Raw genomic sequence first — 27164 nt, 5'->3', positions numbered from 1 at the left:
CTCATACAATTATTACTAATAATTTACAGTAAATAAAACAAAAACTAAACAGTTGAAAAAATGTTTTATTAAAAAAGAGAAAATAATGTTAAACATAATTCTAATACAAATAACACAGGATGGCTTATTAATAAGTTCAATTGTGAAATGTAAGTAATTAAAATAAAATTTATTAGAAATTGGAGTACAGTTTGCAGGTTTTTTTTGAAATGTCTAAATGTAAACTTCAATCACTCTTCTAGAACTGTAAAATTGCTGATGTCGGCGGCAAGATTCTGCTGTGAATTGTTGGAATGTTTTCATGACCATTATGATAAATGTGCTTTATTGTTGGAGAACAAAACGAAAACACCTGCCTGAATAATTTATTCGTTACAAAAAGACAAAAAATAAATCTCACAAAAAATTATTAATTGCTATCACTCGCTGACTACTATGTACTTGAAAATTATGAAGGAATGATGATATCATTAAGTGTAGAAAGGGAATTAAAAGTGTTTTATTCTTATAATAACAGATGTACATACATATATTTTTCAGTAAGTAGACAATATATTACAGAAACATTCTTTTGGGTAATTTCTTACGTATTTTAGATTGCTCTGACAACATGTCTAAGCAATTTGGTAATTTACGTTTTACTGATGTTTTACTCTGAGCGATTTCATCTTCTGATTCACTATCATCGAGATATACAATTGAATTAGGTTTTGAATTTTTCAAACTGTTTATTTCGACTGGAAGATTTCTTGTTTGTGATGATGAGTTTGAATCAATTTTATCTGGATTCGCTTTACTATTTTCATGCGTAATTGTTTCCTTTACAATCGAACATGGTAAATCTTCTTCAAAATCACTATCATCGAAATAAACAGAAGATTTTTTTGATTTGGAAGGTTTATTGTGTACTGCAGTAGGTCTTGCTGCTATTGCTGAAGAAGAAACACTTTCACTAGATGGTAACACTGTATTATATTGTTTCTCAATAGTTTTATCAGCATTAGTTAAGTTTTGATTAATTCCTGATGCTTTTTTATAACTATTATTTATTGTTGCATCGGCAACTTCATCTAAGTGATCAAGATTGTCTGTAAATAATTGTTCTTCATCCCAATCGTCGCATTCCATATTATTATTAATAACGTTTTCGGTTAAAATTTCACAATCTATATTTTTGGATGATGAATTAGAAACAATCCTTTCATTTTCCGACATAAGAGATTCTTTTTTTGGCAAGGCGAATTGGGACAAATCTTTCGGTGACACCTTAGGATTATCATAAGAAGGCTGGACCGTTGTTGCTGTATACTGAATGGTGTTCCCAACTTGGGCGAGAGCATAGCTATCACGATAAGGGAGATTGATTTTATTTAAATGTCTACGGATTTGGAAATAGGCAACACCATAACGAATTTCGCAGTATGTAATTTCTGGATTACAAGCTTCCTTTATTGGTTTCAATCTCAAATCTGCAAACAAAAACAAAAAATGTATATATATATTGCCAAAAATACATCACAAACATCCGAACAAATTGAAAATAAATCTGTAATTCATTTTGCAATTACCGGAAATCAAAAATTTTCGGGACTTGGTATTTATTAAAATTTCATATGAAACATTTTTAAATAGTGATTGTAACATGCTAAAAAAAGTACATTTTCAATTCAAATAAAAAATTACAATTTAAAGAGGTAGTAGAAGTCGATGTTGATTTTCTATAAAAAAAATTGTTCATTTTGTGAATATAAGTATTAAGTTCTGTTTTCAGTGATTTGTAAATTACTTGCCAAACAGATAAATAAAATAAAATAAAAAAAGTTTTATGCATGAAAATTACACATTATTATTTTTTTAAATTATTTATAAATATATTTTTGAGGATTGATGAATATGTAGTAGTATTATTTTCTTTCACAGACTATCACTTTATCTGGTCGGCTGTCCAAACTTAAAACACAGTAAGTGACATTTTTTTGTAGTACGTTTTTTTTTGCATTTTTGGATTAAGTAGAATCTACTTAGTCCAAAAATGCAAAAAAACGTACTACAAAAAAATGTCCCTTACTGTGTTTTGAGTTTGGACAGCCGTGGTGGCTTGGCACCATATCACTACCACCTTAACTTCAATAATTTTAATATTAAAGTTGCGGCGGCTATGACGATATGGTTATGATAAATGTGTGTTATTCATGTTGAGGCTACGGTGATTCAAATGTCATTTTTGTCTATTTTTAATTATTGCTTGCTTCACAATAAAGCCCCACATATGTAAGCATATCATTGGCTTAATCTGGACTTTACATGAGAGTAATTAGTCAATAGTGTAATGGTGAAACAGATTTAAAAATGCATTCTTAATTACATAAATGTATTATGGAAAACAATAAAGTAGCTGAGAATAGATAAAAACAGATAGTGACATAAAACACATGTTTATCTTACCGCCATTTATGGGAGGAGATTGAATAACTTGAAGAATACTGGATAGAGTAGGAGCCTTTATTAATTTGCTCAGATCAATCTCATATCCATTTTCTATTCCGGAAGCCAAATGCGTTGCAACGGTGTTTAATCCTATATTTCTAAAATAATAAATAATGAAATACATTCTTTATTGCTATTCAGTATATAAAACATGAAAAATTATTTATTACTTCTGTTATCAGATGGTAGAATAGATTATTATGTGCATAGTATGTACTAAGCCGTTAAATGTAGAATCAAAAGTCTATTCTTTCATGTTTATTTTATTTGATAATAAAACACATCGCTCACTCCTTTCAAGAACGTCATAAATCAAAATACTTGATTTTTCAGGAGAACGTTTTTAAGGTTTAAAAATATAATACAATGTATTAAAAATAAATATCAAGCCACTTACTGAACTTTTAACTGTGCAACAGATCTTTTTAGGTAAAACCAGAAGGTTTTTTCTACATTTGAAAAATATTTAGTTTATTTAAAAAATAATTAAACAATACCTTTTCTTCAAAATGCAAAAACAACACTTTTTACCCTGTAGCGGGTAAATATTAACTTAAATATGCCTCTTTTGCTGGGATATAGTATATTTTCTGGGCATTCCGAAAATATGCACAACTGAAAATTGACGATTTTTGATTTATGACGTTCTTGAAAGGAGTGAGCGACATGTCAAAAATAAAATGTATACTGTAGGATACAAGGGAACTGGCAGCCAGAAGGTGATTTGTGGACTCCATATGCAATACATAGGGAGTGGATATGACGGACAGATATAAATGTATACATAGGGGGAGAGGTTTTATTATAATATGTAACATGAGTTTTTTGTTAATTCTTACCTCTCAGCGGAAATTCCATCCATAGACACTCCCGAGTTGAACATATTCACAGTAGTTATATAAGATGCCTGGAAAGTACTCGGTTGTTTAGATGAAACTTCTATCGGGTGCTTGATTATAAGATCTCTCATACTCGAAGCTGGTAATGGGTCATTATTAATGAACCTTCTTATGGCGTTTATGAAAGAGCTTCCAAATTTTTCAATTTTGGACACTGACATACCATCAACTGCAAAAAATAGAACAAAAAAATCTGTTATTATTGTCACATTCTCACATATGTTTTAAACACGACCAAAAATATAGAATACCCTTTCTTATGGCATTATTACATCATGACATCTTAATTTATAATATGGGAACCAAAATACAAAATGCTTAAAAATGTGTGTACATATAAAGTTGATTATCTTAATCGGCGATAATAATTTTCTGCAACGAATACCCCACAATGCTATCAATCACATTAGTTTTTTGGCCATGAATTATTTTCGGCATTATTGTGTTTTTTGTTTGTTTAAAACTAATGAAAAAAAAAAAAATTATGACTGACATTAGCTCAGAGATAGATGATATTTTGCATTGGTGTCTAAGTCTAGTATCTGTTAAAATATAATCCACAATATGGTGAAGATTCTTTACTATTTATGATCAGTTTTTACTCATTATGTATTACACAATTTAAGCATTTTGTAATTTCTTTTTTGTTTTAACATTTCTTACTTACATTTTCCTTGAGTTAGTTGATTTATAGTTAATGGTTTCTTTACAGCCATTTGCTGCAATGCTATATCTGAGGCAATTTGATGAGGAATTCCATTATCCTTTTGGGCTAGCGAATGCCTTAAATCAAGGAGTTCCTGGAAAAATATATTGCAATAAAACAGTATCAAGATACAAATTAATTTGTTCTGTAAGCCTGTTTGCAACTTAAGGCATTTATTACCCGAGGTTACACTGTATAGTTTTTTTTTCATTAAATGACAGAAAAGCTATATTCACGTGAATAAATATTTATAAAACCAGAAAATTAATAGGTATGGGTTATTATAAACAAAAGTTAACTTATTGTACCACCGTGTACAAATTTTATTCCTGCTTTTAACAAATAAGGTGTAAGATTTGGCAAACATGACAATTAGTGAACAATATGTGGAAAGTGGATCTGTCTCTTAATGTAAGGATTTTAATTTACAATGAAGATGAAGCAGCAATTAATTTAATGGCTCAACCACAGGATGGTGTAGATCAGTGATACCCTTTTGGGTAAGGTGCGAAAATTAAAATAGATTTCTGACATTTATTAACATTGTGATCTTAATCCTTAATAAAAGAATAACAATTGTAATATGTAGTAATGACAATTGTTTATTGTTATTTAAGAGTAATGGAACAAATATGCATGTTTCAAAGTAGATTAACTTCACATATATATTTCGGCGATTTGCTTGTTTGCATAAATGTTTTTTACTGACTGAATTACTAAATACTTCAGTTCAGAGATTGCCGCGTGTAACTCTTCAAGCAAACTCACATACCCCTCGAGTTACATGTACCACTAATTGGAAAACATTTGTGTAGCAAAAGAAATAAGAAAATATGAAAATTACCTATATACTCTTCATCTTCTTAAAACCCTCATCCGCACCCGATGGTGCATCATATAAACGAGGTGTTGTCTTTATCGTTAACACATGAAGGAAAGGTGATCAGCCTTCCGCTTTAGGTACCAGTCAGGGTAGTATTGAATAAATATTAGAGTGAATCACTTATATTTATTTGACAAATAAGTGGGGAACCGAACCCTGGACACTGGGAACTGAACCCGGGACCTCAAGTATAGTAGCCAAGCATGCTGACCATTACACTACCTAGGCGGACAAAACTATATATACAACAACTATACATACCTTATGTAGTCTTTCGTCATATTCATCGAGGACAATATTATCTAACATCAATGAATAATCATTTTCAGCACATGTTTGTGACGATGACGGAGTATTTATAGAAGAAGTATTTACTGTGGACACCCATTTTCCTCCATAAAGCGGCTGTACCCTAAAAATTAAAAGAGTATTAAAAAAAAATACCCGTTTGTCCGTCTGTTTTGGAAATTTGTACCTGGATTCAAGACAAATTGTTCTGTGTTATACATTCACGTTGGTTAGGGTGAAGTTTGTTTAAGAAATGTAATTATACGCAGGCGATCTTAGATTGGTAAATAATGATGACAGAAAATAATCAATAATATTTTTGTACTATAGTGACACCTAGCCGCTACATAGTAAAGTAAACAGTACCTTGCAGGTGTTATTATAATGCTAAGAAATAGTCAAAATTATTGTAACTTACGTTTTCACCTTCAGACACTGTATAATGTCCTCAGTTGGTAGTAGCAACACGGGTTGATGAGTATTATTACGTTTAGCTTTCAACCAAAGAATGCCCTTCTTATCCAAAACAGTAAGTGGTAAAGTTTGGTTACCGAATACTTTTGATATCTTCTTGATGAAATTTGACTGCTCCAACAGCATGGCTACAGTAAATTAAACAATGTGAAGGCAATTAAAGCATAAATGAATATGTGTCAGTTATAATATTTTTTTCTTCTTAATAATATCTAAATGCAGATTTGTATTCACTGATTTACTTTACTACTGATAAATAAAAAGGTTATTAAAATTTATCTAGCTTACCAATTTGTTTCCACCAAATCTCACTCTTTGATGACCCAGAACCGTGTAATTCACTCTCCAGGAATTCTGGTGGCATTTTCTTAGCTTTAGAACCTTTCAGGAATGAAACAATCATACCAACACCAAAAGTTTTAGGGGCAAAGAATTCTATAACACTCAGGAATTTTTCAGTGTCTTCGGTGAAATCATACATTCCTTCATTATCGATACCTTCATATTTGTCCGAGTCTTTTGGTGAAATAAGCCTAGAAAAAAAAAACATTATCACTATTGTATTGTAAAATTTTAATGTTTTCTATTTGAAATATTATATTTTCTTACTTCATTGTGCAGTTATCACAGCAGTTAGTCCTATTTGTGGCGGAGGGTTGTTTGTCCTTCTCAAAGTATGATACAATGAAATGTCTTCTGCATTCTCTAGTACCGATGTAACGCTTCATTTCTAAATTGAGCGCTTCTTTGTGCGACTTGACACTTGTAGACATCTTCGAAGTATCTCGTAAAAATCTGAAAGAAAATACATGAGAGTAGTGATATTTTGGGGAAAATATTAAAAAGTTAATGCATTAATTATAAAATAACATTTCAAATAGATACGCATACATAATTTTTAACAAAAATATGTGTGTGACACTATTTGAAGCACTAAGCTTGTAATCTATATCATAGAGCAGTGCTCCGTAACCTTTTCCCACCTACGACACACCAAAATTCTTCCTAGAATTCCGCGGCACATCAAACTCTAAAAAATATAGAACATTAAAAACTGTCATAGAGGATACTGTAAAAACTGAATAAGTATAAAGAAAATAATTCAATCAAGTGGACTGACTAAATCCATATTATTGTTTCCCAAGTGTTGTATGTTGTTCTACTCTGTTTGCAGAAATGTAGCCCACTGGGTAAAATGTTGCTACAAATTATACTTCTTTAATGATTCATTAAAGGTTATAATTTATGCGAACATGGATCAATATTTCGTAATCCCGTAATCAAGAAGTGAAATTTTGAGATGCACATGTTGGATGTATTTTTTTGTAAGCAAGTTACGTATAGCCGAGGACGTCAATGTAGCGTATGCGGTTGATAACGCATGGATAAAATAGGATGCGAATATGGCATACGGCATACGATATAGTGTGATATATATCAAATAACAGAAGTGACGTACTTATGAGTGGTGAAGTCAATCGGGGCGTGATACAAGAGGCAGAGGGATGGATTCCCATCACGACCAGCTCTGCCAGCTTCTTGGTAATAGCCCTCCATATCAGAGGATGCTCCATAGTGAATGACACACCTGTAACATGAAGTTACAAGAACAATTACAGCAAAGGTAAGAGCAATTACTGACACTACATATTGATTAATGCTAATAATTAACTTTAAATAAATTATAATTTATATAATTATAATCTTCTACTTCATCTTCAAACCCTCATCCGCACCAGATGGTGCATAGGGCACTGTATCATATAAACGCAGTGTTATCTTGGTCGTTAACACATGAAGGAAGGATAATCTGCCCTCCGCTTCAGCTATCAGTCCAGGATAATATTGAATAAATATTACAGTGAAAAAATCACTGATATTTATTTCCACCCCGCCTGGGAATCGAACTTGGGACCTCCATCACGGTAGCCGAGCATGCTGATCATTACACTACGGAGGCAGACAACACTCCGTATTAATTAATGCTAACAATGAACTTTAAATAACTTACAATTTATATAATTATAATCACCCAGTCACAAAGTAGCCAGATGGACATTGTAAATGGGAATTTTTAATAAGCATAAATTTCTTACTATGCAAAGTTGTTTACCTGACATTTGGTTTGTCTATTCCCATACCGAAAGCAATGGTGGCCACGATTATTCTGATTTCATCTTTTAAAAATTGCATGTGAATAGTCTTCCTTGTTTTGGGCGAGAGGCCGGCGTGATAGCTTTCACATTTTAAACCATGATCTGAAAATATTTTAATTCTATTGAAACCAGACAGAAACTATTCTCAAACATCGCTCACTCCTTTCAACAATGTCAAATATCAAAAAACTTGATTTTTCAGGAGATCGTTTTTAAAGTTTAAAAATATAATGAAATGTATTAAAAATAAATATCAAGCCACTTTTTACTGTGCAACAGATATTTTTAGATAAAACCTGAATATTTTTTCTCCATTTGAAAAATATTAAGTATATTTAAAAAAAGAATTAAACAGTACTTGTTCTTCAAAATTAAAAAACAACACTTTCTGCCCTGTAGCGGGTAAATATTAAGTTAAAAATATGCCGCTTTTGCTGGAATATAGTACATTTTCTGGGCATTCCAAAAACATGCACAACTGAAAATTGACAATTTTTGATTTATGACGTTGTTGAAAGGAGTGAGCGATATGTATTTTAACCATCATTTGGTTGCTATGACTTTGGGTTCGTTTCTAATCTAATATGATTGTGTGACTTGGTCAGTCTCTCATGACTGAGGATCGTGACTACCTAGAGAAATTCTTGAGACGTCACTCTTTGATTTGTCTCGGCACTCCCCATCTTCGAGAGCAGCCACAAGTGAAGAGGCTGTTGCCTTTCGACCAGATAGTTCAAGTTTCCACTCCATGTAAAAAATGGAAAGGACTAAGGTTTTGATGTATCTTATTTTTGTCGATTTTGAGATTTTTCTATCCTTCAAAATCATTTCAAATATTGAGATTAAAGTTTTTCTTTTGATTTACGCTCGCAATAAGCATTGTTCCATTAGTTACCCAACAACCATGGTAATTAATCTCAATCTCAAGATTCAGTTTCTTGCTCTTTTCTTTAACTCTGCATGGCAATGAAGCCAATTTATTTTTTGGTGTTGTAATTAGTGTTTTATCATTAGCATATCTTAAATAAGGCAGGAAAAGAAAAACTTTTCTTTGCACAAATAAATAAATACAAAACGGTGATATGAATGAAGGTTAACAAACACACGTTCTATAAAAAAACATCAAATAAATACACATCTTTGAACATCCAACCTAAAAATAAAAATTTATTAAAAAAAGGAACCTTTTAAAAGTTGCACAATGTTCTCAGTATTTTTTCTAGTCAGGCAGTAAATGATGATAGACGAGTTGGCGATATTGAAGCATTTGTGTTCGGATGAAAGTACTTTGATAATATCCTCGTAGGGATTATTAGTCTTTTTCTGAACTTTGAAATATAGATTCGGTCGATCAAAACCAGAACACAAAATTTGAGGATTTCTGAAAAAAAAATAGTATCCCGATTAAAATTCCAAATACATATTACATTATAACGTATTGTATACAATTATTGAGATTTCTTTTTGCAGATAATTTTTATTTATTTGTGAAAACAACTAATATAATACAGGCGGATCTCGACATTCGCACATGATTGGTTCCTGAAAATGTGTGCGAAAGTGGAGGGATTAATTTTTTTTTTTAAAAAACACCAAGAATTGTACTCTAAAATTTGTTTTTATAAAAAAATTGGTGAGTACATATTGAATAAAAATTATATTTTCATGATAAACTTGTCAAGAGGTGTATTTAACTCTTATTTTATTTTCTAAATAGAGTACAGAACTCTGAAGTACTATTATGGATCGCCCTACGCACTTGAGATATCGCTCACTCCTTTCAAGAACGTCATAAATCAAAAAACTTGATTTTTCAGGAGAACGTTTTTAATGTTTTAAAATATAACAAAGTGTATTAAAAATAAATATCAAGCCTCTTATTGAACTTTTTACTGTGCAACAGATCTTTTTAGGTAAAACGTCAAGGTTTTTTCTCCATTTAAAAAAGATTTAATATATTTAAAAAAATAATTAAACGATACATTTTCTTCAAAATGCAAAAACATTTTTTTTGCCCTGTAGCTAGTAAATATTAAGTTAAAAATAAGCCTCTTTTGCTGGGATATAGTACATTTTCTGGGCATTCCGAAAACATGCAAAACTGAAAATTGACGATTTTTGATTTATGACGTTCTTGAAAGGAGTGAGCGATATGCGTTCTCTATTGGGATCACATTCAATTCAGTACATACATAACACTTTTCACGGTATGGACTTGGTTCATATGCATTTCATAGTGTGAAAGGGAAACAACTACATATACAGAAACAAAACATTTTTGCATTATTGCCAAGAAAAAGTTTTTTTTAAATGCACAAAATAGCGAATTGTGCGAAAGATGAGGTCCGCCTGTATACAAATACATATACAATAACAATAAATGGTCATAAAAATAATATTAGTTATTTCTTCTACAAACAAGATTAAATGACCATTGTATAAAAAAGTATTGGAAATGAATAAACACAAAGTAAAAATAGTTTATGCAAAAAAAGACAAAAAAAGTAGTAAAAATAAATAATTACGGGTGAAAGTAAACTAGGGGAAAGTTAAAGATGCGATATAAAAATATAAATAAATAAAATAAAACAGAATAATGACCCCACTTCCAAGAGAATAAAGCAGTAATGGATCTTATGAATTACAGCATTTCATCTTTACCTTAGGTTCAATGACCTGATAATATCTTTTTGAACTTCGTCCGTAGCAGTGGCACTGATGGCTAGTATCGGAACAGACGGATACGAGAGCCTGAGCGATCCCAATTTTCTATATGCTGGTCGGAAGTCGTGGCCCCACTGAGAAACGCAGTGAGCTTCATCAATGGCCAAGACACCAATACCAATTTCCTGATAAATTTCACGCAGCAGATTTGAACCTAAAAAAAGGTCATCCATAAATGATAAAATGAAACAGTAAAAATGAAAAAAAAAATAGCAAAGGAGGGGAACAAAAATATGCATGGAAAAATTGTATATTATAATATTTAATTTTTTGTTTTGGCATTCACTTTGTGGTAAGACATGATAAAATTGTAAATGAAAACGCATGTGTTTTACCACTTGAGTGATATTTATTTTAACAACTAGTTTCGGAAGCTACATATGCTTCCATCTTCAGTGATGATGGTGGTGATGATGACCTGAAGATGGTAGCATCTGTAGCTTCCCAAACTAGTCATTAAAATAAATATAAATCAAGTGGTAAAAAACATATGTTTTCATTTACATTTTGATTATTATGTTCATTGGCAATTTCTTTCAAGCAGTGAATAAATGTAGTTAAATTTAAAGTATTGGGAAGATAATTGAATAAATCAAAATGATTTAAAATATTGTATTAAACTGAATTGTCTATTGGTAGTTCCACGCAATACCGTGTAAAAAAGGTAAACTAAAATAAAAATAAAAATACGGTGGACAGGGACTCCTTGTAAAAACAAAAAAAAATCAGGATACTACAAAAAAATATATAAATTATTGGCGCTTGTACATTAATGTTATTTAAAAAAAACAAGTTCAGCGTACAAACAACTCTAGTTTATATCTAAACCAATATTTGCAAGAATGTAATGAACAAAATCTACATTACCCGAGGAGACATGTATCGATGCCATCACTTAGCCAATTGCCACATTTTTATAAAGATCCAAATTTACAAACTCAGATATCTGAATCCCAAACAAATTACAGGTAATTTGATAAAAACAACAAAATATTTTTCTCACCTACTTCACCTAATGCATATTCAGGAGTCATGTAAACCAGACGATATTGACCACTGATCAACTCCTGTTCTACATTACTATTCCTATTTTGTGCAGTTCCCAATAAACAAGCTGGAATGTTTGCCACCTGAAAAAAGTTATACCTTGGGTAAAATATATATATATAGAAAAATATTAAATCTTACTCAGCAGTTGACGTATAAAGATGCAAAAGACAATACGCATTGGGGAAGTGCATATGTCATGAGTTTTCACACTTGCAACCATTGTAGAAATCTGATTGATAGTTGAAGTAAAATCAAAACAGTAAGATCTCGATTTATCAGGATGGATGGTAAATAAAATCCCAGTTGACCCTTTGGACGCGTAAATCGACTATAGTCCATGGACTAAAGTAAACAAATAAACGGAATTTTATAATATGTATACTTAATTTTTTATGGGAAATTTGCATTTTTCATATCAACTTTTATTTTTTGCTAAACACGTTCAAAGGTTCAAAGGGTTAAACCAATATCTCTAATAATAAAAATATATAAGAAATCCTGAATTTTATAAACACTCACTTATGTTTAAATACGAAAACCACTTCAGTACATATTTACCATGGACTATGAAAATGGTAAGAGACATAAGTGTTTAAAATCAACAATTTCTTTTTCTGATGATTGGTAGTTGGTCTCTTTCATATGACTGACTCGTATAAATCTAATGCAAGGTACAGTTATCAGTCGTTTAAAAAAAATTACAAGGGGTTGTGTTGTTTCTTATTGCGTCGGACACGAAACACAGAATCGTTGAAATTATGTACTATTGATTTACGCATTTTGGACTTAGATTTTGAAACATGGAAACGGGGGTATATGAAAGCAAACCCAGTTTGGATAAAGATAATGATATTTCACTCACTCCTTTCAACAATGTCATAAATTAAAAAAAAAAAGAATTTGCAGGAGATCAGTTTTAAAATTAAAAAATATAATAAATTGTATTTAAATAAATATCAAGCCACTTATTGAACTTTTTACTGTGAAAATGTACTATATCCCAGCAAAAGCGGCATATTTTTAACTTAATATTTACCCGCTATAGAGCAGAAAGTATTTTTTTTTTGCATTTTGAAGAAAATGTATTGTTTAATTATTTTTTTAAATGTACTAAATATTTTTCAAATTGAGAAAAAACCTTCAGGTTTTACTAAAAAGATCTGTTACACGGTAAAAAGTTTAATAAGTGGCTTGATAATTATTTTTAATACATTGTGTTATATTTTTAAACTTTAAAAACGTTATCCTGAAAAATCAAGTTTTTTGATTTATGACGTTGTTGAGAGGAGTGAGCGATATATAAGACAGTGGTGTTACCTCTAGTGATTGCACTTGATCTTCCATAAGTGATATGAGGGGAGAAATGACGACAGTGAGGTTGCCAGTCATTACAGCTGGGAACTGATAGCAAAGGGATTTTCCATATCCTGTCGCCATCACTGCGCAATTATCTTTTTTATCTTCGACAAGCGAACTAATTATTTGCCACTGCATGGGTCTAAATTCAGAAAACCCAAAGTTCGACTCTAGAATATCTAGACAGTGTTTAGGGGGGTTGTCCTCTGAAAATAAAATGGAGAAAATTATTAATGCGATTACAAATATCAAGTGATTACCCATTATTATAATTATGTATTACAGTATTATTAATCGTCAAAGAAAATGTACAATTGAATAAAAGAAAAAAACCAGCAAAATAAATTAAATAAATAAAAAAAAACAAAGTTTTAGTGAAACCTAACTAAAATCACCAGAAACTGTAAAAAAAATCAACCCAAAAATCAAGATTATTGCCATGTATTTCATAAAAGGTTGATGAATGGAATATATAGCAGTGCCTATTGATGTGCCCATGACGTAACTTACTGGCTTTTATGGGATTTAATCTATATGGCACATAAAAATGTGCCAAATTTGAGGCACTTCGTTTTACAGGTAAATGATACTTTATATCAATATCTGGTAAAAAGTGACTGTGCAAATCTGTTTTACTTGTTGAATAGGAAAGGCATACAGGATACGGGAAGTCAAAGGAGCCAACTGAGAGTCAGCAGTCCACTCCTATTTCACAACATAGTAAAACCAGTCAGTTAGCTAGAGCTCAACGGATCTTCAGAATGGACTTTCCGCAAAAGATTTTTATCCACATAAAGGCGGTGGTGGATTCCTCAACATAAATATATGGATTACTTAAAAAAATATTTCAATACTTATTTTGGGCCGAGATGAATTCACAGGAACATGGTTATTAGAAGCAGACATCTGAAAAACAAAAGTACGCCATGAGGGTATAAAAGTACCATTGTATGAGAAAAAATACATTAATTTAGTAATCACGAGGAATATTATTAAACAATACAAGAACAAAAGTCAATAAATTGTGCAGTAAAATGTAACTAGACAAAAAATAACAATCATAATCAATGAATGTTGAGCTTGTCATCATAAATACATCGCAAAACATAGTTTGAAAAAATGACATACCGAACGCAAGCAATCGAAATTATTTTTGCAAATAAATTATCCAAATTATACCTTTTAACTATATCCAACTTTTCTTGTGAAGACAGATAGTTTCCAGCAAAGATTGTATACTCTTTCCAGTTTGATTTGTTTTGACGTTTCGTATTCGTTTTCAATTCAGATTGCGCGTTTTTAGTTAAGGATGCGTTCATAAATTAACTCGGATCGCTGATCAAATTATAGGTTACCTAAACATTTGCAAAGACTAAGTTGATCATTTTAAACGCACACTAAAATGCGATTCAATACAATCATCAGTAATCGGACAAAAATCTATGGTTTTATATCATTGTTTTGAGTTTTGACATATTTGAGTCTGTATTTATATTTGACATTTGACTTTGACATCTCGCGTCAGGATATTATTTTAAATTGCTTGAAAACTTAACTCTATTTATATCACCTGAGTTTCTTATTTCTCTCAATTTTGTTTTTTTTTTATATACCTATAATGTAACTTCCAAAAAGTACGAAACGGCGTGTAGGTAATGTTTTAAAACTAAATATATATAGTGCTCTTCTCATTCCCTATATCAGAAAGAACACAATGACTAGGTAACTAAGATGGGTTTTTATAATATGGTTTAAAAAATATATTGCTGATATTTTTATTTCATAGTAAATTTACATTATAAAGATATAAATTAATGACACATTTGTTTACATAAAATAAAGAGTATTATCTTAACACTTACATAAATGTTTACCTACAAAACTCAATATATTAATTGTCAACAATTATGTTCATCCGTCATTCGATAGGACGAATGGAGCTCTGTATTTTTGCAAATTTATAATGTAACCGAAAACCATAATAGTAATGAATATGTTTTTGATAAGTGGTGGCTAGCAGGCGTGAATTTGTGCCCTCGTAAATTCTCTTTTTATGAAAAATTTCTGTGGTTACTATCTTTGTGGTTATAATCAACCAATTTGAAAAAATAATATTGTATACTTGTACATAGTATGCACTCGTAGTCTTTATAAAATAATAATTAAAGGTGATGTAAGTGTTAACAAAATCTTGCTACATTAATTCTTGTGATTTCAGGTGACACTAACAAACAATGGCAATTATCTTGCTGGTGATAACATCCCTTACACTTTTTATATCCACTACTGATTCGGTAGATATTTCAACAAATGTCTTTGGTAGTGATAGAAAAGCATTACCAGCTGCATTTGGCGATTTTAATTCTGATGAACTCACCGACGTATTCATGATTCGAGATGAGGGAAAGATTTTGGAAATATTTTTAGCCAATGAGAAGGAGCCCTTACTTCGGCCTGGACCCGGTCTGAGATGCACATTCACCGAATATAAAGTGACAAGTGTTGTTCCGGGGGATTTTGATGGAGACGCTTTTATGGATATATTGATAACAACTCAAAATATTAGTAATTTACTCCAGCCATCCTTGTTGCACGATGTCCGTATTATTTGGGGGGGAGAGGACAAATTGAATTGTTCCGTAACAGACTTACCGAGTATCACTACGACCGTAGGACATCCTCTCGCCATGGACTACAATCAAGATATGATCATTGACTTATTTGGTGTCAATACACGTAATATCAGAACTTTCTGGGTATTCAATCACAATCGAACAATCCCCACTGAAATTCCTCTAAGTAATTATAATCACGAAGTACGTTTGCCTCATTCGCATTCCTTTTTGGATATAAATGGAGACTATACATCCGATTTATTGATAACTTCTCCCACATCCTTCGAAATATGGCTCGGGAATGTGTATAATCCTGGTTTTTATTTTAGCAGTAAAATAGAAATACCGATCGGCGTAAGCGGTCACATCGGGCAATCCTTGTACCTGGATGTTGAATTATCAGGGAAATTATATCTGTTGCTTCCTATATGTTTCGATAAAGATTGTCACAACAGCAGCATCCTCATCAACGATGACTCCGTGTGGGAAAAACTAAACATAAATTTTCAAGATACCAACTTGAAGAATTGGGGATTCTATCCTCCGAATGGAGAAATATATTCAGATACCATTACCATGCGCGGAGGCGATTACAATATGGATGGATATCCAGATTTGCTTGTTACCTTACAGCAAGAACATTTATCAGAACCGCAGACATTTTTGCTAGAAAATGTTCATAGTGACAAGGGAAAAATAAAGAGAACCTACAACATTTTATGGAACGCCTTGGTCCCGTTTGGAAAAGGAACCATTCTGTCAGTATTTTATGATTTTTATCAAGATGGGGTCCTTGATTTTATTGTAGTACAACAAAACAAAACCACATCTGAATATAGTGTCGGGGCTTTAAAAAATAGTCTCGAATACGATGCAAACTTCATCAAAGTCATGGTTTTAACAGGATTAACTAACAAAAAAATTCCAATGACTATTGGAGCCCTGGGAAAGAAAAAGGGTACTTATGGTAAGTTTTATTTTGAAATTTATACTAAAAGAATTATAAATATAAAAAAATCAGATTTCCTCCACGATTTGAAACACTTCATAGAAAAATTTTAATCACTTGAATTTATTTAGATGGGATATATTTTATTTTTGCAAATAATTAAAAAAGTTCTTTTTTTTTATTATAATTTAACTTGGTAAATACCACTATTTCTTAAAATCTACCGTGACGTTGAAGAGGGGGTAGGAGCTGTTTCTTATTTTTATTTATTTATTTAAATTTTATTATTATTTTTTATTTCTTATCAGTGGGAACATAGACAATAGGGGGGATGCTTTAGTCGTCATATTATTAATTATGGGTTTATTGTTATTTATATTTTCATGAATTTCTATTCTTTAAAAATGTTGCAGTTTATGGCTTTTCGTATTAATTATTTTTAGGATTACTACGTTATTGTAGTTAAATTTGTGATCATTAAATATTAAATGGTTAGCGAATTCAGAAAAATTATTATTATGTATATATAGGTGCTTTGAGATTTTTTCTTAAAATAAAATTGATCAGTATGAACAAGATTTTCTTAGTTATACTTTATTATCTGTGTAAAAAGTATGTATCAGTGGTTAAAAAGTTAGCAATTTAAAAAAGTTGAGGTGGATAAACCTTTTTGAAAATATTATTATTATAAATATATACGTACATAATTTAATACTTCTTAGGATTGGTAATATTTTACGTGAGTGTTTCCCATTTTAAGATATAAAATTGTTCTGCATTCCAGGTACAAACTTACCAGGCCCGAGAATATCATATCACACACTTTCTCAGGAGGGTTTACCCCGGGCCGGTGTTTGCACCCAACTGCCGCAGTCGGCGTACTTCGTGCTGAACCTCCCATTCTCGACATTCGGTCTCGATAGAACACCCAACTTTGTGGACACGCTGACGGTCGGTTTGTCTAATCGCTCCCGGACGTGGACTCAGCTGATCCCCAACTCGCAAGTGATAGTTATTCCTTGGCCTCCGGACGATCCTGCGCATTGGAAAGCTCAACTATTTGTTACCCCGAGCAAAATAATTTTAAAAAGTGTCTGCGTTTTCACCGGAATCTGTGGACTGATAACACTCGTAGTTTTACTTTTACACTATAAGGAAAAGCGCGATGATCGTATCGAAGCCTTGTCAGCTAATGATGGAAGTGACGATGAAATCATATCTTAAATTGTTAATATTATTGTAATATAATTAATGAAATAAAATGAATACTTTCAATAAAATATATTTAGTTCTATTTTGTAAACAACTTTATTCTAGATTGTCTATTTACAGTTTGGACCACATTAACAAAGTACATAAAAATATACAACAACAGCACGTATTAAATACTTACATTGAGATGATATGCTTTATAAATTAAATACTTAAATGGAAATTTGTAAATGGCCTGTTGGGCTAGCGTATTTTGAAAGTTCATCCACAAAATGTTAGATTAAACATTTATCTCTCCGTAGGCATAACAAACATAAGACGATGAAGTAATAGCACTCTATGTATTAGATTTTTTTAAACGGTAGTAGCGAGTGGCATTTATTCAAATTTTATCTAAAATTTCTCACATCGTGCGTACAAATAAATAAAAGAGAAATGTTTATTTTTTTGCAAATTAAATTACTAATCTCGCTGGATCAGCTGATATGCGAGAAATAATTTTACTATGCATAACCTTCTAAGCTGAAGTAATATGGCTGTCGAGTGACTATAATCACTATTTACATGACTTGGGAAAATATTTCCTAGGAAAGCTATAAAATATTAGTTTATGTATAAAAAATAGATAAATTGATTAAGATAAAATAGAATACTAAGATCTTGGTATGATATTTAGTTTATTTACAGCTGACATGTTTGTTTTATGAATTATTTCACAGCCATTCATTTTTCCATTTCCAATGAAAAAACTATTAAAAATCACTCAGTAACATAAATAATGATTACACATTTACTTGTAAGTTACATTTTTCTTTTATTCACATATTCAGAAGAGCTACTGCAGAATTACCTATGCATAACTTTTGGCGCTAATAATCTACATACCACTGAGACACACACTTATAATGGAGTTTACTTGTCTACAGCTTGGTAAAAATATTACTATCTGCATAAATCTCTAGCGAAATTAAATTTTGTCATTGTCGCATGGTGCTTTTGTTTCTAATTAATTTCAAACGTCTGTTTATCATAAAGTTTCTATTAAACTTATTTAAATGGATGAAAAAAATAGTCACCAATGAACACAATGTTATTTACATTTCGCTGGTTAAATGCCAAAGAGCCAATACAATTTTAAAAAAATTCTTTATTCCAAAAATGGTATCTAAATCTTCAACATTATCATATTCGAAAACGACATCCATGATTCTAGCGTTAGAAATGTCTGTTTCTAAAGCTAGAATCACGGGTGTCTTTCGAAATATGAAAATGTTGAAGGTTAACATTTCATTTTTGGAATAAAAGAGTTTAATATTTTTTGTACGTTGTGGCCCTTTGGCATTTAATCAGCGATATGCATCTGGGCGTTGATTACATATGAAGTCTGGGCATTTACAGGGCCTATATGTCATTGGCTGGTTTAAGTCATTACTTTATGCACTGCATAACATTCACCATTCTACCTATGATTGACTACCACACTACTCAAATTTTGGAAGTTATAATTTACATATAACTTCCGAAATTTGTATAAATAATGTATAGTAGATACATATATAATATATCTTCTATATGTAACTTCATTGCCGACATCTATGGTTGAAGTTAGTAAGTTTTTATTTTGGGCATTCATTAATTGTAAAATTCTTCCCGAATTATTTTAATTGCTGGGAAGTACCTGAAAAATCATTTTCAATTTTTAATTAAATAATTTTTTATATCACTTATTTGGAATACTAAGATCATGATCGCTTAAACCAGTTGATTAATTGCGTAAACCGTAAGCCCTGTAAATACCCAGAATTCCACATCGTCCTTGATATAAATAACTCCTAAATGGAGCAGCAAATCTAGAAGTTGTGGACAAACAATATAAAACAGTTAAAATACATTTATACTTATTTATGCATATTCTTTTTGTACAAATAAATCAAATAAAAAAAGGAGGATCCCACTGTTTTGCATTGGTGTAGAATAACATAATATTGTTTAATCATAACTTCTATTTGAAAATTGATTTATATCTTGCAGTACAGGCTCTGGAACTATATTGTGATTTATGCAATGATTTAGTGGATTTATATAAAACACGTGACTATTATGTACATACATATAAAACATTTTCTTTACATTTATTTTCCTTGGTATATAAATACACACATTTCGTGCAACATATCTTTTGATAAAAAAATAAAATAAACACACAGTTATGGCACTAAACATATTACGTACTTGTTCATCAGAAGTTTATTTACCGAGACATTTTAGGTCACCTTCTAAGTTCACATTGAATTGAACTGGTTCTAAATACACTACGCTTAACACAGGTACCTTAAATTACTTCATATTTCATACTTTTAACGGGTGATTTGTATATTTATAGTTTAATGTTAAATGCGGAGCATTCTCATATAAATAAATGTTCTTTTAATGTTTAACAGCGCCAAACGAGGTATGCGGTATTTACATAAATCGTAAAGCAAACAAATTGAAACATTTTACACAAATCTCAGAATCTCTTAGGCTTAAATTTACATATATAATGATGTGTTCATATTTGACAACATTACTGTAAAATTTAATGACACTAAAACTTCTTCCACGCTCTTTACGAAAGGCATTAAACAATTTCAGAATGTCCACTGTGATGAAATTATGTCAATAGCACGAAAGAAATATCACACTGCGGATTCCCGATCCAACAAAGGAACAGCTTTACGTAGAGAACCATCGCTAGTTCTGAGGCCGCTCCCATTAAATAATCCTATAAACCAAGATCGGAAAGAAGCTCTCGGTATTTTCCTTACGGCTCCCGCAGCTTCCGGTTCTGCCACAGTTTCCAAAGATCTCCACTTCTTTCCGGGGAAGCTGACACTGTTGGTATCGTGGCGCTTCATGTCCGTCGGTTCTACAACACCGACTAGTCCGACCTTTCCTAGTAACGGGCAAGCTTCCGCTATTTCTGGGCATTCTGTCGAGTCCAAACCGATTCCGGCATTGCCATTCAACATGCTGACATTGTTCATGTGGTTTCCGGACAGTGTGGATATGGTATTAGGCGGGTAGCTTAAAGCGGGCAGATGGAATTGGTTGAGAGAGCGAAAGGTACTGCACGGTTGCGGTGAGTATAAGCGGGATAAGTCTAATGAGTGTGCTTCCCTCAAAATACCCATCCCACCAGAATCTCCTCTCACTCCGAGGCACAATTCCTTGTCTTCTGTAGATGAAGCGATGGAACTTAGTAACCTCCTGTAAAAATAGATCTTAATTAATATTATCATTTGTTTTTATGTTATGCAAGAAAGATTAGGTTACTATATGAAGCGTGTTATATAGTACATATTGAGCTTTAACCTGTGTCTGTAGTGGAGTTCTGGGTCTGGCTTAGGACTATACCGTCCCAGGGATATGGAGCTTCCTCCATCAAGAGCTCGAATAGCAGATTGTCTGCGACTGTTTAAACCTAAAATTTAAAATGATAATTTATGCAAGATGGCAGACGATTAATGCTTCGAATTTCATTATACGTAATACAATTCTTATAATTTACCGAAGTTTCCGCATATGGAAGCTTGTCTGGAATCGCAGAGTTTGGGACTCCTGCGAGGTCTACAGAAGAGCGGTGGCAGTTCCCCCAGATCAACAGCTCGTCTTTGTATAGCTTTTTCATTTGCACCTTCCAGCCAATATGTTTGTACCTGTAGTATAGGAATTAGTTTGTTATTGTTTAATTTTAGTGTTGCACTGACATATCTTGGTGGCACTGCATTTTATATAATAAAAAAACAACTTAACTATTTTTTCCACTTATTTTATTTGACAAGGGACCGGGTTTCATCGTTACCGACATCATATATACAACAACCATGATTTTATATAATTTTTCTGACAAAATTAATTTAAATTAAATGAATTCTTAAGTAGTGTACTGTAATTATAATAACATATGGTAAGGATTTTGAGTAGGATATTGTATGAATTTTATTTTAGGAACAGATTTTGGCAGGGATATTTAAATAATATATGGGTACATCTGGAACCGTTGGTTGACAACTCGTTCTATTACACATACAAATGTGTATGTGCATACACATAAACACGTAACATGAAGATTGCAGATTTGGAACTAACCTCTCCTTTGCCTTTCATGCTGATAGTGCCGCGGGGTTCCATGTGATATCCCTCCAACTTCTCAAGTGCTTTCTTACATTCTTCAGAAATATGTATTTTTAAGGCTTCTCCATTTGATTCCATTCTGCTGGCCGTATTTACAGTATCCCCAAAAAGGCAATAGCGGGGCATCGTCAAACCTACTACTCCTGCTACTACGGGACCTGTAAAAGAGTTTATTACAGATTGGAATGTTAATAACTAGCTTTAACACGTTGAACACCATGTGAGTTATATTTAACTCACACTATGTTTGGTCAAGAGATTGCGTGAGGTAAATATAACTCCAATCATGGATTGGATTATATGTTCTGTGAATTGGATACCCTTTACGTTTGCCATGTAATGTAAATGTGTGGCCCAATTACCGAAGTTGGCCCAGATTTTTCCCTGAAAACTAATACATACTTGGCATTGCATTGAAATGAAGACACAATTTTAGGTGAAAGTAATATTATTTTTAAGAAATTATTTTTGAGAAAACAAATGAAAATGAATGAATATTTTCAACATGTTTTTGAAATACAGCACAGATATGTAAAATAAACCTTGTGATTATCATTACATTGTTATTGCTTTGTTTTTCATGAAAAAACATTCAACACAAAAAAATTAATTGCAACCTTCATATTTGTATGTAGTCAATTTACAGTTGTGGCCCCAGGGATCTTTTTTTTTTCTAATTTGGCAGTGTTAAAAAAATACACAGATATGTAGCGATCAATTGAAAAAGTATCAGTGGAATATGTCATCTGTTACTTTTATTATGTCTTGTATATATGTAAAAGCCTCGTTTAAAATAAAAAAGGAAAATAAAATTATATACATACCAGTGTGTATCCCAATTCTTAATTTTAATGTTTCATTTGGTCTGTGTGATATTCTATGATTTTTCACCGCATCTAATAAATCTAATGACATAGAGGCTATCTCTCCAGCATGTCGGTCATCATTGCGCAGAGGCAATCCAGATACCTGAAAAAGGAAAAATTATTATATAAATTCTGGTGCCACATTTTTATTGCAAAATAAATTAGTTGTATAAAATAAGAGGACCATATGTGTATGTACATACATATTACAGGGATCATATGAGTTTATTTTATTGTGCACTTATAACACTACTCCAGTTTAATATTTTACTAAAATACCTCGAAAGCTAACATAACCAGGCTATAGTATTTTTTTTTTACTGCATATATGCAAAAAAGATTCCAAGTTCACAAGAAATGAATATTTTCATACATTACTGTGACTAAAAGTATAAGAACTTCTGGTTGACTTTTATTGGCATAAGACAAATATCATTCACTATTTTTAAAAGAAACTAAAGTTTAGATGATTTTTATTTTAAATTATTCATGGAAGATTTAATTTTTATTTTTTAAAAATAACTTTAAAAAATCGCAAAAGTACATCGGTACATACAGGGTAGTAATATAATTAAAAAGTTAGTACTTACAACCATATATGCATCTCCGATTGTTTCAACTTTGTACACATCGTATCCTTTTATGATCCTATCAAACACTGTATAGAGATCATTCAAAAAATTTACAACTTCGAGAGGTGTTGATTCCGCCGACATTTGAGTAAAGCCTACAATATCGCTGAAGTATATCGTGACAGAGTCAAATGACTCAGGTTCAACCCCGTGCCCAGTAGTCAGGCGTTTAGCGACAGGTCTGGAAGTGAATATAAATCAATATTAAGTATCAAATATAGTATTACATGTTTTTAAGAGAAATAAAAAGATCTGTAAATGTTTGATAAGAATTTGAGTTAGTTTGTTTTTTACTTACTGCGGTAGCATTCTATGGAGTAAATCCTCTGTTTTTTGCTTTTCTTCATAAAGTAATCTTGTCCTCTCATTTACTAAGTCTTCTAAATTCGTTGCATATTTTTCCATCATATCCATCATTTGGTCCATTATATTTCTATTCCTAGATAGTTAAATAAGGTAAGAAATAATAACATATTTTTTAATTAAGAATATTATATATATATATATACGTATTATATATACATTTATATTTATACAGCATTGTTTACTACTAAAATACTTCTAAAATCCAAGCAACATTCAAGAAATATTGTTAACCTTGTAAGTGATAATGGAGAAAAATAACACGGGTCCATATTTCCATCTCTATAAACTTCTCTCTTGAGATAAATGTTTACTTACTTTCCCCCTTTCATTTTCTTGAGACGTATTCTGATAGTGTGAAATTCAGGTCTATTTTCAGGATCTTCTGCCCAACAATCCTTCATGCAGCTGATTACACACTCCTCAGCGGACTCCAAAGGCAAGGGTCGCACATCGGGCCTGAGGGGTTCTTCTCCTTCTACAGGATATCGCTTCACTAACTCTACAATTTCTGGAGGGAAAAACACATTTTATTTGTTTGTTAATAATAAGAAACAGATTGTTTCATACCACTAGAAATGGATAACGGAACAGACAGATGAGAGGATCTAAAAGAAAATGAAGAAGATTATTTTGTGATCCTCTTCTTCTTGAAATTATATTTTTCTTCATTATTATTGCTACAGATGTCAGTAGCGTGATGATTTTGAATGAACAAAAATTTAAGGTAAAATTCAGTGGGATTTGTATAGCTTATGGGCGTTTGTCCACTACACGGAATTACATGGAAATTTACCATCCGGCACGTCAGTTAGCATTTTAAAACGATGATTGGCTTGGATTGGCTTGTGCATTTGTCCATCTTTCTTCAGATCGAAGCTCTTGATCAGTGCATGAACACGTTGCGCGTAAATTCGATCACGCTAAACTGTCGTATTCGCTTTCATTTTTCAAAACCGGACTGCCGGACAGTAAAATTCCGGGTAGTGGACAAGCGCCCTATTGGAGTTTGAAATTTAGGTAACACACTGTTATGAACTGTATACGAATGCACGTTGGCCACTTTCAGAGACTGAGGGAAAATAATTTTTAAGTGCAAATATTTGTACTAGTTTTTCATTTTGAGTGTCTTAAATCCTTTTGAGGGTCTTTGTGGTAATAAAAGAAATTTATTTCATTCCAAAAATTCAGAAAACATCACAAAGATTAAACAGAAAAAATAAAACTGCTACTTATTATACTTTATAAAATAGTTGAAAACAAAATACATAAGTACCTTTAGGTTCATATGGAGTGTGACCGAATGGACCTTTTCGTCCAATTAATTCATACATTATTATAGCAAATGCATAAACATCTCCTTTAGGGCTCCCACGAGCCAAACCAGAGTTCCCATTAGCACGTAGGAGTTCCGGAGCTTTCCAGAAAAGACCTGTTGATAAATAAGAGCATAAATCACATTTGTAAAAATAGTCCCATAATAAAATAATTCTGATACATCCCTTATATAAAAAAAATACTTACTACGATAATATTGGTGCTCTCCAATCGAGTCATTTTCTGCACAATGTCGTAGGTCATGTAAACCAAAATCTGTGACCTAGAAATAAATTTAAATAAACATACTGATGTCTAACGGATGAAATCGTTTGGGGCTTATTACTTTTTTACCTTAAAAGTGACATCTACATTTGTATATGGCATTAAAGAGATTAAATTAATTGTATTTTTTCTATTTTATTTATTGTGTTTCGTAGTGGTACATTTCTTAAATTATTCCAAAATATCAAAAAGGTCATATACATAGTTTGATTTTTATAGCAGTTTGAATAAGGCACAGTGGAGTTTATTTCTAGAGTCATTGCATGCCATTGCAATGACTCCATAATAAAAAAGTGTAAACTGCGTGATTTACAATTATGTAATCTGTAAATTTTAATGGAAAGCCTTTACTATACCTGTAACATCCAACGCGATGTGACAACACAGTTTGAGGATTTAAGATTGCCGTGCCAACCGAGGGGTGAGCCATGTATAAAACACATGCCCTAAAAATATAGTATTTTATAATAAGTGCAAAATAATAGTTTTAAGTTTTGTACTGACATTTCTTGGTGGAAACGCATTTAATGAAATATCAACTATGTAATTTTTTCCATATGAATTTTATTTGATCAGCAACCGGGTTTCGTCGTAACTGACATCATCAGACTGGTCTGATGATGTCGGTTACAATGAAATTACATAGTTATTTTATTTTATAATAGTTTTACAAATCAATCACAGTCAAATATGTAATATTACATATAGCTATTGTAAAACATGCATAAGTAGATAGTTGTAATTTTGTTATTAAAACTATTTGCAGCAGATACCTAAAATAATCTGGATCTAAAGAATTGCCAAAATATGTTTTATTGGAATTTGAACACAGTGGAATCTCTCATAACGAGAAAAAAAAAGTGAAAAAGTTGCTCCCTTCACGAGTCTAGAGTCAACGAGATTGTGTCATTAGCCAATATCATGGGACTCGAGGTGGATAACAACGATATTGAAGAGTTTGTGAATGAGTACAGCCAAGAGCTGACCACCGAAGAGCTTATAGAGATGCATCGTGTTACACAGCAAGAAATTATGGAGTTATAAGTTTGTTAATGGAGGAGGAAGAAGTAGCAGAGCAACAATCTTCGAGCACAAAAAGAGAAATGCTGAAAGCATGGGAAACTGTTGCATCGTATATTAAGAAGCATCACCCTAATAAGGAGGTGGCTATTTGTGCTAAAAATTTATTCAATGATAATGCTGTCAAACTTTTTTCCACAACTTTGAAGTGTTGGCAAAAACAAATGTCTTAAAACAGTTCATATTTTTATTAACGTTTTCACACTCCTTAACAATTTATAAGTAATTTTATTTGAATAAACTTTAAAAAAATAATTAAAAAATTGAATTTTCTTTCCGCCTGGAACGCATTATCGCATTTTACATTGATTTGTATGGAAAAAAATGGTTTTGCTTAGCAAGTAACATGTTGGAACGAATTAAACTCCTTATGAGAGGTTCCACTATATTTACAAAGAATTGAAACTATTGTACTGTATGTGTAGTCATGAAAGCTATATGGGTTCATTCCTTTCTTTGTTTATTTTAAATTATAAAAAAACACGTATTATCAATACGGAGGACTGTATGGAAATACTAATAGAATAACCAAGATTTACTTTAATAATATGTATTGTCTATGCTGTTTCCAAGCTCTCCGTCTAAATTCAGCAAACTACATATATTATGATAAAATAAGAATAGTTGGGTAATATATCCAAAATAA

The 27164-nt window shown here is 31.7% G+C and overlaps 3 protein-coding genes across 5 annotated transcripts in view; 1 reads left to right on the top strand and 2 right to left on the bottom strand.

Moving 5' to 3' along the window:
- Positions 1–47: 47 nt before the first annotated feature.
- LOC148308037 (uncharacterized) lies at positions 48–14524 on the bottom strand. The gene is made up of 16 exons (XM_088262416.1): positions 14203–14524; positions 13878–13929; positions 12985–13229; positions 11621–11747; positions 10555–10771; positions 9078–9274; positions 7851–7995; positions 7197–7325; positions 6347–6532; positions 6026–6270; positions 5682–5865; positions 5237–5387; positions 4054–4186; positions 3327–3555; positions 2446–2585; positions 48–1469 (listed from the first exon to the last, which is right to left on the bottom strand). Exons 2-16 carry the CDS (start codon positions 13927–13929, stop codon positions 556–558), a joined length of 3294 nt encoding a protein of 1097 aa, XP_088118542.1. The 5' UTR covers positions 14203–14524; the 3' UTR covers positions 48–555.
- Positions 14479–17961, top strand: LOC148308036 (T-cell immunomodulatory protein). Its single transcript, XM_088262417.1, has 3 exons — positions 14479–14745; positions 15242–16605; positions 17372–17961. The coding sequence occupies exons 2-3, from the start codon at positions 15258–15260 to the stop codon at positions 17809–17811; spliced, it is 1788 nt and encodes a 595-aa protein (XP_088118543.1). The 5' UTR covers positions 14479–14745; positions 15242–15257; the 3' UTR covers positions 17812–17961.
- LOC148308035 (receptor-type guanylate cyclase Gyc76C-like) overlaps positions 17877–27164 on the bottom strand; it is a 118422-nt gene continuing 109134 nt past the window's right edge. For all 3 annotated transcript variants that reach the window (XM_088262412.1, XM_088262413.1, XM_088262414.1), the window contains 11 exons: positions 25795–25884; positions 25361–25436; positions 25113–25268; positions 24155–24347; positions 23772–23912; positions 23432–23654; positions 22800–22944; positions 21931–22133; positions 21350–21497; positions 21154–21262; positions 17877–21048 (listed from right to left, as the gene is read on the bottom strand). In XM_088262412.1, coding sequence (XP_088118538.1) covers positions 20478–21048; positions 21154–21262; positions 21350–21497; positions 21931–22133; positions 22800–22944; positions 23432–23654; positions 23772–23912; positions 24155–24347; positions 25113–25268; positions 25361–25436; positions 25795–25884 — 2055 coding nt within the window. In that variant the 3' untranslated portion in view covers positions 17877–20477. The remainder of the gene's footprint in view (positions 21049–21153; positions 21263–21349; positions 21498–21930; positions 22134–22799; positions 22945–23431; positions 23655–23771; positions 23913–24154; positions 24348–25112; positions 25269–25360; positions 25437–25794; positions 25885–27164) is intronic.

The sequence above is a fragment of the Brachycentrus maculatus genome, unplaced genomic scaffold (assembly GCF_059751285.1).
Source record: "Brachycentrus maculatus isolate JH-2025_06_01 unplaced genomic scaffold, ASM5975128v1 h1tg000179l, whole genome shotgun sequence".
NCBI classification, from domain to species: Eukaryota; Metazoa; Arthropoda; class Insecta; order Trichoptera; family Brachycentridae; genus Brachycentrus; species Brachycentrus maculatus.
Note: the sequence above shows the minus strand (reverse complement) of the source record. Positions and strands in the feature narration are given on the sequence as shown.